Raw genomic sequence first — 14,284 nt, forward strand, 5'->3', positions numbered from 1 at the left:
TTGGAGCAGCCCTGGTAAATCCAGGGATAACACTGATTTTCGGAGCTCTGGTCCATGTCAAAAATCCATTGCCCAGTATCTGTTAAGAAAAATCAAAGCAGGTAATTAGCACAGGCATACTGAGACACCCCCCAGCCTGGCCAGAATCTCATTTTATTTAGCAGCTAAGCTGAAAAAAGTGCTCACTGCACTCACAACAAGATGCCACCTTAATTTGCTGCTTTTGGGAGGTATCTGACCCTTCTAGTTTCATAGTCCAGTAACGTATCTACAGGAGAGTAAAATACTAGGGTGTGATTCTGACCCTCAGCTGAACTTCACTGGCAGAGCTGAAGGGAAAGCAAGAGTCCTGTGAGTGTTATTTCAGATCAGAATATTTTAGAAACATGAATGAAATCTTTCAGACCCCTAAGACTGGTTGTAAAATCACAGCATTCTTGAAAAATCATCATGGGTTCATATTTTCCACAGGTTTTAGAGCTCAGGTAAACACGTCTTTTTGAAAGGCCACGTGGCTCTCCCAGGTTCACCTCACACCTACATGGGAGGCTCTAAGGAGAAGGAAAAAAAAACAAAAGAAAACACTGAAATGTTTTTAATACAATTGCCAGATCCAATTTGGCCTTTTTTTCTTTTATCCTGCAGGAAAAGGATTCCTGAAGCTGGTTTACAAAGATCTGATCATGTGGTACTGCTATTTTTTGTTTGCAGCTGAGAAAAGCACAGCACATGATGAGCAGAGATTAAAAAAAAATAATATTTAAGTGCCTTTTTTTTTTTCTCTCCTCCAAAACCACCAAAATAAACCAAAATATTGTAGCTATCTTCCTCTTCCACTCATAATTCTTCCTCATCTTCTGTTCATAATTGCTGTGATGGCTGATGATCACTTCAGGTGGGATCCCTCCCATCTGAGCGTGACCAACTATGACTGCAGGTTTCAGTTCTGCCTGTCTCAGACATCAGGACTGTCCTGATCTTCTTTACCAAACAGCTTCACCAAGGGAGTCTCTATGAGCCAAAGGCAGTTTCAGCCCAGGTCACACCCCAGCCAAGTCAGGCTAAGCAATTAGTAGAGAACAAAGGAGATAAAAGAAGAGAAAGACAAGTTCTTTCAGGTCTCAGAGATGACTGGAGTGTGTTACAAGAGGCTGGCTGGAGCAGGGGTGAGGGTTATTAGAAGAAGTGATGGTGCTAAGCAAATAATTTATGCTTGTCAAGGATTAGCTCACATAAAAGCAGAGGAGATGTATTTTTAAAAAACTATTTGCAGAGCTGTGTGCACCTGGTCTGGCCACCCAGCTCATGGTTGGAACAAAGATTTCTGTTTCCTACTCACAGAATGTGGAACAGGAGCCAGAGAAACTGGATCCTGCTGAAGTTTTCTTCTTGATAAGGACACTTGTATATGTGATCACTCCCAACCATCCCTTCAGCCCTAGGGATCCTCACTCTGGTGTGGAGACAGCCAAATTCTCTCAATACAGAGAGCTCAGCACTCTTTATATCATGCCTGCTTTTCAGGCACTCATTACATTTGGCATAGATCTCTGGAAAGCCCAAGTACATCAATATTTGTCGTTTCCCCCCTTCCTTCGCGTCTGCCCTTCTCTCCCGGTCCCCTGATCCCTGCTTTCCAGAGGACTTTCTTGTCCTTCAGTAATTCTGAGCGTGCAACCCATGCTGGCTGCACTTCTATGCCCTGTGTTGAACTGATGACAATGAAATCGGTAACAGCTGCTGCAGGACCTGCAGCAGGATGCAGGTCTGGAGGGCAGCAGCAGGGAGGGGACCCATCCCCTCCCACCGCCCAACACTGCCCTTCGAGAGTGTCGCTTCTGTTCCGCCTGCTCCTCGGACTGCAGGTCCACAGAGGAAACCACGAGCTGCTTTGTTATTGTTGACAATTGCTCCTCATACCGCTGCTGCCTGCAGCAGGGACGGGGAGAAGCCGCGTCCTGGGAACCTGCCCTGCTGCCCCGGGAAGGAGGTGCCCGAGCTGCCCAGCCCCGCACGCGCTGCAGCAGCTCGATACATCATAGAATGTTTGTTAGTAAATCCAATAGAAATACAGCCTCATACAAGTTTACTAAAATAATGAATTTCTATACTAAGGGTTGCTTTTAAAACAAGGTGCTTTGTGAAACTATCAGTCAACTATGCCAAGCATCCTGGAGGTTGTGATAACATCAAGTCTTCTAAGACCCTGGCAGCTACAGACACACTGATGTGGATTCTGACCCACCTGGGCAATCGACCAGCGGGAGGCTGGAGACAGGACCAGGACAGAGACAGGACAAAGACGACAAAGGACTAGAATCAACAAAGACCCCCACAGGAGACCCTCGAGCAGGCATCATTACAAAGATAGCCAATTCCAGGAAATAAAATGACTATGTAGAAGAATTCTGGGAACTCATTGACATGGAACTTAAGATGCATGTTTTTGGTGTATATTAGTCAGGGTGTTTCACTGGCTCCTTGGAGCACTCATGGTGGAGGATCCCCAGTGCTGCCCAGCACTGCAGTAAGGAATGCCTGCTCAATAACAGCTTGGTTGTTGTTACTGGGTCTTGATCTCGGAATCCTGACCCAGCCGCACCAGCCTCCACTGCGGGGAGGAGCGTTAGAAAGCAGGGGGGGTTGGGAAGCTCCGAATTTCTGTTTCCAGCTGCTTTCCATCCGGAAGGAAGGTGGGCAAACTCGTCAGTATTCCCGGTAACACAGCCCTCAGGACACGCCGCAGGGGTTTATACGTCCCATGGAAACGCCCAGCTTGAACCGGGGCACTTCAGCCCCCAAGGTACCGGTTTCACTGGGGTCCGTGTGGCTTTCCCGATCCGGTCCCGGGGCTTTAACCCTTGGGGTTTAAGGCCTTTCCAGGTCCGGTCCCGGGGCTTCGAGCCCCGCGCACCGCGTGACTCCTCATCCAGCCGCGCTCGGTTCAAGCGGTGCTGCTGCTGCTGCCGCGGAGACGCCTCCTCCCTCCTGGGAGGGAAAACACAGACCTGTGCCCACACCGCACCCTCCGCGAGCAGCGGTCCCGCAGAGCCCGCCGGCAGGGCTGGGGCTCTGGGGGCCGCACGGCAGGGCCGGGCCCCGCGCCCCCCGCGCCCCGCGCAGCGGGACCCGCCCTCAGGCGGCCGCTCGGCCCTGGGCGGGAAGGACAAGCCCCGCCCCCTCCCGCCCCTGGTTACGAACCAACCAATAGCAAGAGCAGAGAGATGAAATTCATACCTGCCAGCCAATGGCGCGCGGCGCAGCGCACGTCACGGGGCGGCCGCCCGGCTCTGATTGGGGAACAGGGCGAGCTCCACGAGTAGGCATCCAATAGTGCCGCGAGGAGGTTACACCTCCCAGCGAGGTATAGCCAATGAGCAAGGCGCGGGGAGCCAGACGCCCCGCCCCCCTTCCTATATAGAGTGTGCCCGGGAAGGGCGCCCGCTTTTGCGGTGCTGCCCAGACCCGTCGCGCGTCTGTCGCTGCTGCCGCTGTCAGCGCTGCCGGCAGAGCCATGGTGAGCGGGGGCTGCGGGGCGGGGGCTGCGGGCAGGGCCATGGTGAGCGAGGGGCTGCGGGGCGGGGGCTGCGGGCAGAGCCATGGTGAGGGGGGGGCTGCCGGCCCCGCTCCGCACGCTGAGGGGGCGGGACGTGCCCGTGCCCGGCGGGAGGTGCGGGGCGGCCCCGGTCTGCGGAGCCCGCGGCGGGCGGGACGGGCCCCGCGCGGGGCTGCGTTCGCTGCCGCCCCGGGCCGCGCTGCCCGGGCGGGCCTTGGTCGCGCCGCGTCCCCGTCCCAAGATGGTGGCGGCTTCTCTGAGAACATGGCGGCCCCCGCGGCCCCCGCCGCGGTGCGGGGCTCCCCGCTCCCGGCCGCCCCGGAGCTGGCGGCTCCCTCAGCCGTCCCTGCGGCCCGGCACCTCCGCAGCCCTGCGCCGCGCCCGGGGAGGTCTCCCGGTCCCTGCCCGCTGCGGCGTGAGGGGGTGTGGGGGAGTCAGGGAACGGGCTGCTGGGGGAGGTTTCCTGAAGGACTTTGTGAGATTGGCTGGGCAATAAAGCTGAGGTGGAGTGACCTCAGGTAGGAGTCAGGCTTGAAGTCATCTGCGAAGGGTGGTGAAGGGCTGGGCCATCAGGAAGGGGGCAGCGCGTTGCTGTGCGGCGCAAGTGGGAGCTGTCAGGTGGAGTCTGCAACAACCCGCAGGTTCTACACGTGGACCTTTGCCCTCTGCGTGTGTTTTGAAAAGGCATTGTGGATGTCAGAGTGTTATACGGATCTTAAAGATGCAGCAAACTGCTTCTGTGGGGTTATGAACATGTAGGGAATGTTTGTTAAACTGAAAATGGTCAGAAGTTAGGAGAACTTTGGAAAGACTGATGCCCTTGTTTTTACCTGTACATGGAGAGATGTCTATGGTCACATATTTTAAAACTAGGCCAGAAGAAGTGTGTGAATGCAGTTTCCCTTGTGTTTCATCCAAGGGAAGCCACGCTTCTCATTATGGTATGTTGTTGAACTTGGTCTGAGCTGGTACAGCTGTTCTTATGAAACTTGGCTTTCTGTCAGCTTCACACATTTGAAGCTGTACCTGAACTGCTGTGCTGGAAAGTACCAGGGACAGAGCATGATCCACCAGTACAGCTGGAGAGAGCTGGGCTTCAGCCTGGCAGGGTACAGCAAGGGGCCACCTGGTAGCAGTCTACAGCTACTGAGAGGGCTCCCAGCTGGAACACATCATATAGCAAGAGGAGACAGAGGTAATAGGGGCTGGAGAGGTTCAGGTTGGGAAAATTCTCTGGGATTTCTCACTGAAACTGATTCTATGCTCAAAATTAATATAAGTGGGGGAGAGCATTTAGTGCTGAGGATTCTATATCCTGACTTATGGCTTGAATATAGCACTTAACAGTCCTGTCTGACATGCATATTTAAACCTTATTAACTCTGAAACTTCTATCAGTGATGGATAAAGGCCCAGTGTTGTAAAGAGTGTGACAGTTCTGCCTCTTCACAACTTGGAGGTTGTATTTTCAAGGGTCAGGTTTTGTTCTGTTCTTTAGTATTCTTGTGCTGCAGGACTTCACTGCTGTGAAGAGGCTATGCAGAACGGAGTAGGTAGAGTCTTTTGGTGGCTAACAGATTTGTTTCATGAAACAGCAACATGCTACTTAAAAGCACTTGGTAGAGTTGCAGGAAAGCAATTGAGAGAGACTCTCAAAGCAGGGCAGGGTTTTGTGACTTTGTCTAGCCAGGTTTTGCAAGCCTCCAAAGAGGAAGATGCCTCCCCACCTCTGGTGACTTTTTCCAGGGCTGCACCACTCTGCTGGGGAAGCTTTTCCTGTCACCCAACCTGAATGTCCCAGCATCCTCCTAACATCTGACCTGAACCCTCCTGCTGAGCAGACAAAAAGCTTCTTGCTGTAATGTCCAGGTGTCTCCTTTTGTAGCTTGGGACATTGATTCCTTAGTGAGGATGAGGGTGCCCTGTTGAATGCTGGTGTCTGTGTTAACCCCCAGGATCTTTTCAGCAGGGTTGCTCTGTTAATTGCTTCGTGCTTATAGGGCAGTTGTTCTGCCCTGAGTGCTGAACTTTGTACTTTGTCAAAGTAAACATGCCACGTGTTCAACACGGCACCTGGAGGACCTGGTCTGTGGCTATGTTGCCCAAGTTGTATTTTCAAGGACTTAAGCCTTCTCTTTAGAACACAAATGTTGCTTTGTGGAGTTTGAAGTAGTGGTGCTAGTTTGATGCTAGAAAGCTCACACATGGTCTGATGCCTTCCATGCCTTCCACCTTGCTTGGATCTGCTGGTCCCAATACGCTTCCTTGCAGTGACCTTCCTGAGCTGCTTGTGAGCTTCACTATCAAAGCTTGGATCTCTGACAGGGCCTCAGTAGAGGTGAAGATCCAGGCTGAGGTGGTGGTATACCTCTGCTTTCTCCTCTCACTGAAGGATTGCAGGCTGCCCTCCTGCCTTCCTGAGAGGGTGGTGTGGCCTGATTCCTTGCCATGTCCTCACTCCTCTGGGGCAATGCAGCCTGGTTGGGCTGCATGCTGGAGCTGCTTTTCTGTCACCCTTTTTGCAGTGTGTAGGTTGACTGTCCTCTGCCATTGCACACCTTGCCAAGTGCTGAGGCCTGAGGACCCATGGAATCATGGCTTTGGGGAGCAGTAGGGTGGCACCAGCTGGTTGCAGGATGGGTGTGGATTGCTCTTCTGGAAGCTCTATATCTGAATACCCAGCTTGGATGGATGGGGAGCTGAAAAACAGCAGTTCCCAGCTGCTCAGTGCTGTGGCTGAGAAATAATAGCATACAAATTATAATTCCTTGGGGTTCTCATGGAAATTGAAAGGAATATGCTCTTGCTTTCCTGCATTGACTCTTGATGCGGACTAGACAGTTCAGGTCCTGCTTATCCTGGAATTTCAGGAGGTAAATTAATTGTGTCATCCAAACATAGGGTCTGAATGTAGTTAAATGTAACTGTTATTCAAAGCTGTCCCATATGCAGGCTCTTCTAGAGTGTGTTTAGCTCTGTCACTCAAAACCAGAAGGTAAATATAAAATGCCACAGATGGACTAGGAGTTTGGAGGTGGTTCCATTGTGGTTTGGCTTTTAATATTCAAAAACCTGTGCTGAAATATTGCAGAAGCTGGGTTTATGCTCTGGATATCAAAGGCAGCCTGGGAATCCATAATTTGGTGTGAATAGATCCTTTTGCTGACACTTAACTATTTTCTGCCTAATTTAAATTAGGTATTTTTGCCTAATGTTGGAGTTCAGTACTTGGCATTCAGCAGTGGGATGTGAGGCCTGATGTGCTGTATTTATGAAGTGACTGACACTAAGGGATTTGTTAGGCAAAGACTTTTGTTACAGAATGGGCAGCATTCCCTAAAGTGCTCAGGAGATTTTCTATGATTTTGTGTGTATTAAACAAAATGGCCCTGGATCCTGCAGAAGGTTTTGCTCCCTCTGGTGGCTTGAGTTCTGGATGCTTGGGCCAGTGACAGGTGTAGTCATCAGTTTTTCTAAACATTCAGTGTTTATTATGAAGAAAGGGTTTTGGAGGAGTTGATCAAAGTCTTCCTGCCTGGTTGAGGATGGGAACAAGAAGGAGGAATAAGTCTGTAAAAATGACAATGTCCAAAAGGGTCTTTCTAGCTGGAGGTGGATGTTGACTGAAAGAGGCTTTTGTGTTCAGTTGTATTTTGTGCCAAATGCCCCTAACACCAAGACAATCAGGCCAATGTTTGAATGGCTTTGCAGTGTGGGAGCTGTGTGCTGAATATGCTCTAAAAACAAGGCAGCTGCTGTTTCTGCTGAGTGATCCATTTCTGTTTCCCCACAGCGTGAGTGCATCTCCGTACACGTGGGTCAGGCCGGGGTGCAGATGGGCAATGCCTGCTGGGAGCTGTACTGCCTGGAGCATGGCATCCAGCCCAACGGGACCATGCCCAGTGACAAGACCCTCGGGGGAGGGGATGATTCCTTCAACACCTTCTTCAGTGAGACTGGGGCAGGAAAACACGTTCCTCGTGCTGTGTTTGTGGACCTCGAACCTGCTGTCATAGGTAAATAGTCACCTGTGCAAGGGTCTGCAGAAGGTGCTGTAGGATTGGATTGAACTTACATGTTCTATTGACTAAGAGATCCATTTCTCTAGGTCTGCAAAAAGCTTTGGGGCTACAAATTTTTACCACATAAAGTTTGCCTACGTCTTCCTAATGATGGAAGATACTTGCCTTTATGTTGAGATTGGCAAATGTGCACTCTGGAGCTCTACAGGATTTAAATATTAGCTTCTGCCAGTCCACGTAATTAAATAAATTATAGAATGGTTTGTCTTGGGAGGGACCTTAAAGATCATCTGGTTCCAACCCCCTGCGTGGGCAGGGACACCTCCCACCAGCCCAGGTTGCTCCAAGCCCCATCCAACCTGCCCTTCAACACTGCCAGGGATGGGGCAGCCACAGCTTCCCTGGGCAACCTGAGCCAGTATCTCACCTGAATATGCCCCTTGTTTTTGCTGTGCAAGAAACTGGTTATAACCTCTTGAAGCAATGACACAACATGCACAGCAGTCAATAGTAGCCTTTTTAAAATGTGGTATGTCATTAAGCAGGTTTCTTTTTGTACGTTGGAGTGATTCCTGTGCTTTCCCAAAATAGTCTTCTGCTCTCTGCAGTGCGCACAGAAATGAGTCTCAAGTGCTGCCTAAATTCAGGGACTTCCAAACTTGCACAACTTCCTGATGCCTTATCTGTTAATAATCTATATCCTGAAAATCAGTATTATGCCAAGCGCTGGCTCATAGTGTTCAGATGTCATCACATGCATTAGCTGCTGAGCACTCCCATGTTCTGTGGCATTGGCTTCACTGCCAGTCTAGTATGAGCTCCCCAGTTTCACAAGACCTTTGTTCCTTGTGTTGTGAGTCTTGCTTTTGGTCTCACCAGCATGTGTATGAATTATTTCTGCTGGAGCTGGTTTTGTGGCTGTCTTGCCTTAAGCAGGGTCTTGGAGCTGTCACAGAAGAGGAGCTCTGTTGCCTGTGCTCATGCAGTTGATGTGTTTAATTCTGCAATAGAGTTGGGAATGGGAGATGTGAATAGGCTTAGGCTGTTCCTATATAACCAAACTGAGTGTCTGGTTCATTGTAAGACCCAAACCATTTTGTGTGGCTAAAACATGAAGTTCAGGAGAGCAGAAGGCTGGAGAGGTCAGAGGTGGCAGTGCTGGACTGACAACTTTGAAATGGGCCAGAGCAGCCTTGGCCATGCACTGATAGCCCAGGAGCTGCTTCAGGTCTGGCTTTCTGCTCTCTTGAGCCCCATGGCTGTTGCTTCCTCTGCTGCTGGCCAGGTGGTGGCTCTCAGCAACCAGAAAAGGCTGAGAAAGGAGGTAAGGAGGAGCAGGTGGCAAAGCCTTCACCTTTCCTCTGGGGGTGAGGAGCTGGTGAGTCTTGGGACAGATGGGTAAGAGGAGGTGTTCCAGCATTCTGGCTAATGATGCAAATGTAGCTTGGGGAGATGAGGAAAAGGCTGTCTTATGAAACACTTGGTAATACTGAAAATTTTAGGGCTTTTGTTAAAGATTGCATCATGTGCCTTTCTGGGGCCTGGCCTTTTTTTTATTCCTGCCCTGCTTATTTGAAAATTATTGATTGGTTTCCTGGGCAGGGCTGGCGTGATTCTATCCAGTCATACAATGTGTCCCTCTGCACTGTTTATAAAAAAACACCTATTGTGTGTACAGCAGCTTTTCAGCTGCCATGTGTGTACACCAGGGCTTTCTGGAGCTTCCAGTTGAGTGCAGCTCAGTGAAAACTGCAGGGGTGCACCAGCTCTGTGGATGTTGTGGTAAAATGCCATCAGACTTGCCTCCAAGAAGTAGGTGCTGACATGGCTGGGAATTCAGAGCACCTGTCTTGAAAAATCTACCCCAGATAGACTTAAAAACATGAAGAACAGCATGGCTGGGGAAAGCTTGTATTAGCTGTCCCTGAACTCTCAATTCTTTATTCCAGCACACATTTTTAGTCTAATGACTTAACTCTTCAAATTTTGTTACTCCCCAACAACCATCTTGACTCATGTTGCCCCTACCAGCTATCTTTTTCTTTAGGTTCTAATTTTTTTCCTTTTGCCCATATTTCTCCTTTATAACTTGGTGTGGCAAGGCAGAAAATCTTAGAATCATGTTTTGAATGGTAGACTTCTGCAATTTGGTTTTACTTGGAAATACTTGAGAGAATTGGATTGCAAACTGCAGTGGTAGCTGGTCAATCTAAATTGGTTCAAATACTGTATTTTTACGTCTTGAATTCTTATCTTTGTCTTGCTCACTCTTTTTCAGATAAAGTATATGCAAACAGGCAACTTCATCTGTAGTTAATAAAGCTCTTTAATTAAAATCAGGTGGAAAGCAGAGAATGCAATACTGCATTAGCATGCAGCTCAAGAGTGGCTTGAGCTAACCCAGAGACAAAGCAATGTGGTAGGACAGCTTCAGCCTGCTAGAAGTAAGTGCCTATTTCTGATGACTAGTGGAGATAACTGCATCATTCTCCAAATCTGTAGCTGGTGGGGGATGCTGTGTGTTCATCTGCACTGTTTTATAACCCAGCCATTTGTGCTGGAGCTCACAGCTCAGTGTTTGAATTAGAGTAGCTCCACAAGAGCATCTCCTGTCCCTTTTGAACATTCTTCTCCTCCCTTGGCAGAAAGTACAGTTAAGGGAGAGAAGAGGACAAGCAAGCAGTGTAGGCTCTGACTGCCCACAGCTGCAGGAACAACAAGACAACATCCTGGAGGGCTGGGAAAATAAGGGGGAAAAGCAGTAATTCAGATGCTGATCTGCAAAGTGGGCCTTAAAAACTATGAATTAATTATTCTGCTGCTGCAGCCCAGTTGTAAATTGCTCTTGCAGGTCAAAAATTAAAAGTTGTGTAAAATGGGACAGTTTCTCAAGCAGTAGCTTCATTTTTTGTAGTTATTCAACATTTAGATGTACTAAATATTTTGCCTACTAATAAGTAGAAATCAAGCTACTTAGGTACCTTATTCTGGACACCCTCAAAAGTTTGAAAAGCCTGGTCTATATAGAAAACTAACTTATTAATTTTATCTCTCCAGATGAAGTTAGGACTGGGACATACAAGCAACTCTTTCATCCTGAACAGCTGATATCTGGTAAAGAAGATGCTGCAAATAACTATGCCCGAGGTCATTACACAGTTGGGAAAGAGATCATTGATCTGGTCCTAGAGCGTATCAGGAAACTGGTAAGACTTTCCTTCACTGAGAGCTCTTAAACATCTTTATCCTGTTTTACAGGACCTGGAAATTAGATCAAAAATAGCCCTGTAAATTGTGCTTTAATTTATTCCATGGTAGGAAAATCTGTGGACTTAGTCTGCAGCTGTTTTTATTCTTAGCTGAGAATGGTGGGATTATTCCTGTCAGATACAACTTTCAAGTGGCTTTAAATGTTGATGAGGTGCCCAACACTTTATAGTTTCATGTTCAACTTCACAAAGCCAGGACTAAGAGTTGATTTGCATAGTTCCTGCTGGAGAGGAATTGGTCTCTGGCTGTGGCTCTTGCAAGGAAGTTTAAATAGGTGTTTGCTTCTGTGGGTTAGACTTCTGCTTGCATTTCCTGCTGTTACAAAATTTGAATTAATTTAATGGTAGTAACAGTAGAAAAGGAATAAATCTCTTAAGTTGGAGTGTTTCAGGCTCCCCAGTACTTTGATCATGTAGAAAATTTATTAAGATGTCAGCTGGGAAGGTTAGAGTTCCCTTCTTAGGGCTGCTGAGCACGTACTTTGTTGAATCTGTCCCACAAAGGTAAGTAGTTTTCATTGCACAGAACAATCCAGGATACACCTCTGGCTTTAATGTGGAATGTTAAATGAGTCTTACTGAAAAATACACCTTTTGCAGATCAAAACTAGTATTCTCAACTCTTAGCTGCCACTGCCTCTAAAGCTAAGACAAGTTTGCAGCAGGTTGTGCTTTGACTTGGAAAATATGGTAGTAACTTCTTTTTAGAAGATGTTGGAAGCCAGTGTCAGTCCTGGGAATCCAGCTAAGCAGCACAGGGCACTTTCTGAATGGTACTGCTTTTTCTTAGTCATTGTTAATGGCCTTGGCCTGAGCACTGGGGGTAGGGAAAGTTTTGAGGTAGTAATTTAAGTGGTCACCCTCCAACATGTATGGAGCTTAACAGCCAGAAATACAATGTTTTTTATGGGGGGGGGGGGGCGCGGCTCCTTGGTTATAGGTGGTGAATCAAATCCAATTCAGAATTATGTTCCTGAAGCTTGAACAGCTGGTATGAGTCAGAATTCAGAGTTGTCTGAGCTTGTTTTGGGCTTCTTGATGTCTACACAATTGTTCTAACACAGGTATTTTCTCTTTCAGTCTGACCAGTGCACTGGCTTGCAGGGTTTCCTGATTTTCCACAGCTTTGGGGGAGGCACTGGCTCAGGTTTTACTTCTCTGCTGATGGAACGCCTCTCAGTTGACTATGGGAAAAAATCAAAGTTGGAATTTGCCATCTACCCTGCACCCCAGGTCTCCACAGCTGTTGTTGAGCCCTACAACTCCATCCTGACTACCCACACCACTCTGGAGCATTCCGACTGTGCCTTTATGGTTGACAACGAGGCCATCTACGACATCTGCCGCCGCAACCTGGACATTGAACGCCCAACCTACACCAACCTCAACCGCCTCATTGGTCAGATAGTCTCTTCCATTACTGCTTCCCTCAGATTCGATGGTGCCTTAAACGTGGATCTTACTGAATTCCAAACCAACTTGGTGCCTTACCCTCGCATCCACTTCCCCTTGGTGACCTACTCCCCAATTGTCTCGGCCGAGAAGGCCTATCACGAGCAGCTCTCGGTGGCCGAGATCACCAACGCCTGCTTCGAGCCATCCAACCAGATGGTGAAGTGTGACCCTCGCCACGGCAAGTACATGGCCTGCTGCATGCTGTACCGCGGGGACGTGGTGCCCAAGGACGTCAATGCTGCTATTGCTGCCATCAAGACCAAGCGCACCATCCAGTTTGTGGACTGGTGCCCTACTGGTTTTAAGGCAAGTCTTGGTTACCTTGTGGGTTTTTATGGGCTTCTCATTCACTGTCATGGGTTTATGTTCAAGCTGGAGAAGAGGAGGCCTGAGGAGACCTCTTAGTGGCTTTCCAGTACCTGAAGGGACTACAGGAAAGCTGGGGAGGGACTTGGGACAAGGGCTTGTAGTGAGAGGACAAAGGGGAATGAATTAAAACTTGAAGAGGGGAGATTTAGGTTAGAGACATTAGGAGGAAATTCTTCACTGTGAGAGTGGTGAGACCCTGGCCCAGGTTGCCCAGGGAAGCTGTGGCTGCCCCATCCCTGGCAGTGTTGAAGGGCAGGTTGGATGGGGCTTGGAGCAACCTGGGCTGGTGGGAGGTGTCCCTGCCCATGCAGGGGGTTGGAACTAGATGATCTTTAAGGTTCCTTCCAACCCAAACCATCCCATGATTTTCATTCAATGTTGTGGGTTTATGAAGTCTGTTTTTTCACTAAGATTTCACGTTGGCACCTGATTTGTGTTTTCAGAAGTGGAGAGGTAGAACTGTTCTCTTGGGAGTGAAACATCTTATTCAACTACTGTCTGACTGCTTTGATTCTAATCACTGTGAAATGCTACAAAGACACTTATGGGCTCTTCTGCTTGTCACCTAGGTTGGCATCAATTACCAGCCACCAACAGTGGTTCCTGGTGGTGACCTGGCCAAAGTCCAGCGGGCAGTGTGCATGCTGAGCAACACCACAGCCATTGCTGAGGCCTGGGCTCGTCTGGACCACAAGTTTGATCTGATGTATGCCAAACGTGCCTTTGTTCACTGGTATGTTGGAGAAGGGATGGAGGAGGGCGAGTTCTCAGAGGCTCGGGAAGATCTGGCTGCACTTGAGAAAGATTATGAAGAAGTGGGCACAGACTCGATGGATGGAGAAGACGAAGGTGAAGAATATTAAATGCAAGAAAAGTGAATTGCAAGCCTGCCATTTTACTGCCTCTCCAGTAGTGGTGTAAATCATGTTAAATAATTGGAATAAACTTCTTTAATCAAGACATCTGGTAGTGTCCAAACACTATGTACACTCATTGACTATATGCAAATAGTCAGGAGTCCAGGAGATAAAATTTCTTTCTGAGAAAGATAGCTGAATAAAATGATCATGCTATGGTTAGAGCAGTTGTTGTTCTTATGGTATTGCTATCTGAAGAGGAAATAGTGTCTGTTTTCCCCCAGAACACGAGAAAAGAATGCTCTTGACCTTCTTCTGGAGGATTAGTTAGGTGCATTTTTCAAGGAGCTGTTGTCACAAGAGGAAGCAGGAACTAGCCTTGTGTTACCCTTAAGAAAAGATGCAACAGCTTTAAAACCAAAGGCTATTTGAGTTTTCTCCTATACTTAGATGTAGCATGGGCCAGTTGGTGAAACCAGGAAGGAGAGGAGGTGTCCAGGAAGGCTGTGCCATAGCATGAGGAACCTGCTGCTCCTGTCACAGCCTGAGTGGTTGTTGCCCTGGTGTCTTTGTCCTCCCACAGAAGGGGTGGCATGGAGGAAAATCTCTGGGTTAGGTGGCCAGGGTTAAACACTGTTCTTTTAAACACTATTTTTCCCTAAAACTAATTATTCTGCAGAAGTAGTTATGAGTTCAGCTATGCAAATTACCATCCTTTGCCTTCCATGTAAGCTGATGGATTTGGTTAATCAGTTT

The 14,284-nt window shown here is 48.3% G+C and overlaps 1 protein-coding gene across 3 annotated transcripts; it reads left to right on the plus strand.

Annotated features, from left to right (window-relative positions):
• Positions 1 to 3,436: 3,436 nt before the first annotated feature.
• Positions 3,437 to 13,750, plus strand: LOC127393734 (tubulin alpha-8 chain). 3 transcript variants are annotated; one of them, XM_051639103.1, is made up of 5 exons: positions 3,437 to 3,517; positions 7,350 to 7,572; positions 10,636 to 10,784; positions 11,928 to 12,608; positions 13,241 to 13,750. In XM_051639103.1, exons 1-5 carry the CDS (start codon positions 3,515 to 3,517, stop codon positions 13,532 to 13,534), a joined length of 1,350 nt encoding a protein of 449 aa, XP_051495063.1. In that variant the 5' UTR covers positions 3,437 to 3,514; the 3' UTR covers positions 13,535 to 13,750. The 3 variants fall into 3 exon arrangements, with proteins under 3 accessions (XP_051495063.1, XP_051495064.1, XP_051495065.1); XM_051639104.1 differs by lacking the exon at positions 3,437 to 3,517 and adding an exon at positions 3,597 to 3,602; XM_051639105.1 differs by lacking the exon at positions 3,437 to 3,517 and adding an exon at positions 4,669 to 4,751.
• Positions 13,751 to 14,284: the final 534 nt, after the last annotated feature.

The sequence above is a fragment of the Apus apus genome, chromosome 23 (assembly GCF_020740795.1).
Source record: "Apus apus isolate bApuApu2 chromosome 23, bApuApu2.pri.cur, whole genome shotgun sequence".
Taxonomy (NCBI): domain Eukaryota; kingdom Metazoa; phylum Chordata; class Aves; order Apodiformes; family Apodidae; genus Apus; species Apus apus.

What these genes read in the sequence shown, in the direction of transcription:
- LOC127393734 (XM_051639103.1), top strand. An exon ending in TAGAGCGTATCAGGAAACTG is followed by an intron (nt 10,785 to 11,927) that starts GTAAGACTTTCC and finishes TTTCTCTTTCAG; the next exon opens with TCTGACCAGTGCACTGGCTT. An exon ending in GGTGCCCTACTGGTTTTAAG is followed by an intron (nt 12,609 to 13,240) that starts GCAAGTCTTGGT and finishes CTTGTCACCTAG; the next exon opens with GTTGGCATCAATTACCAGCC.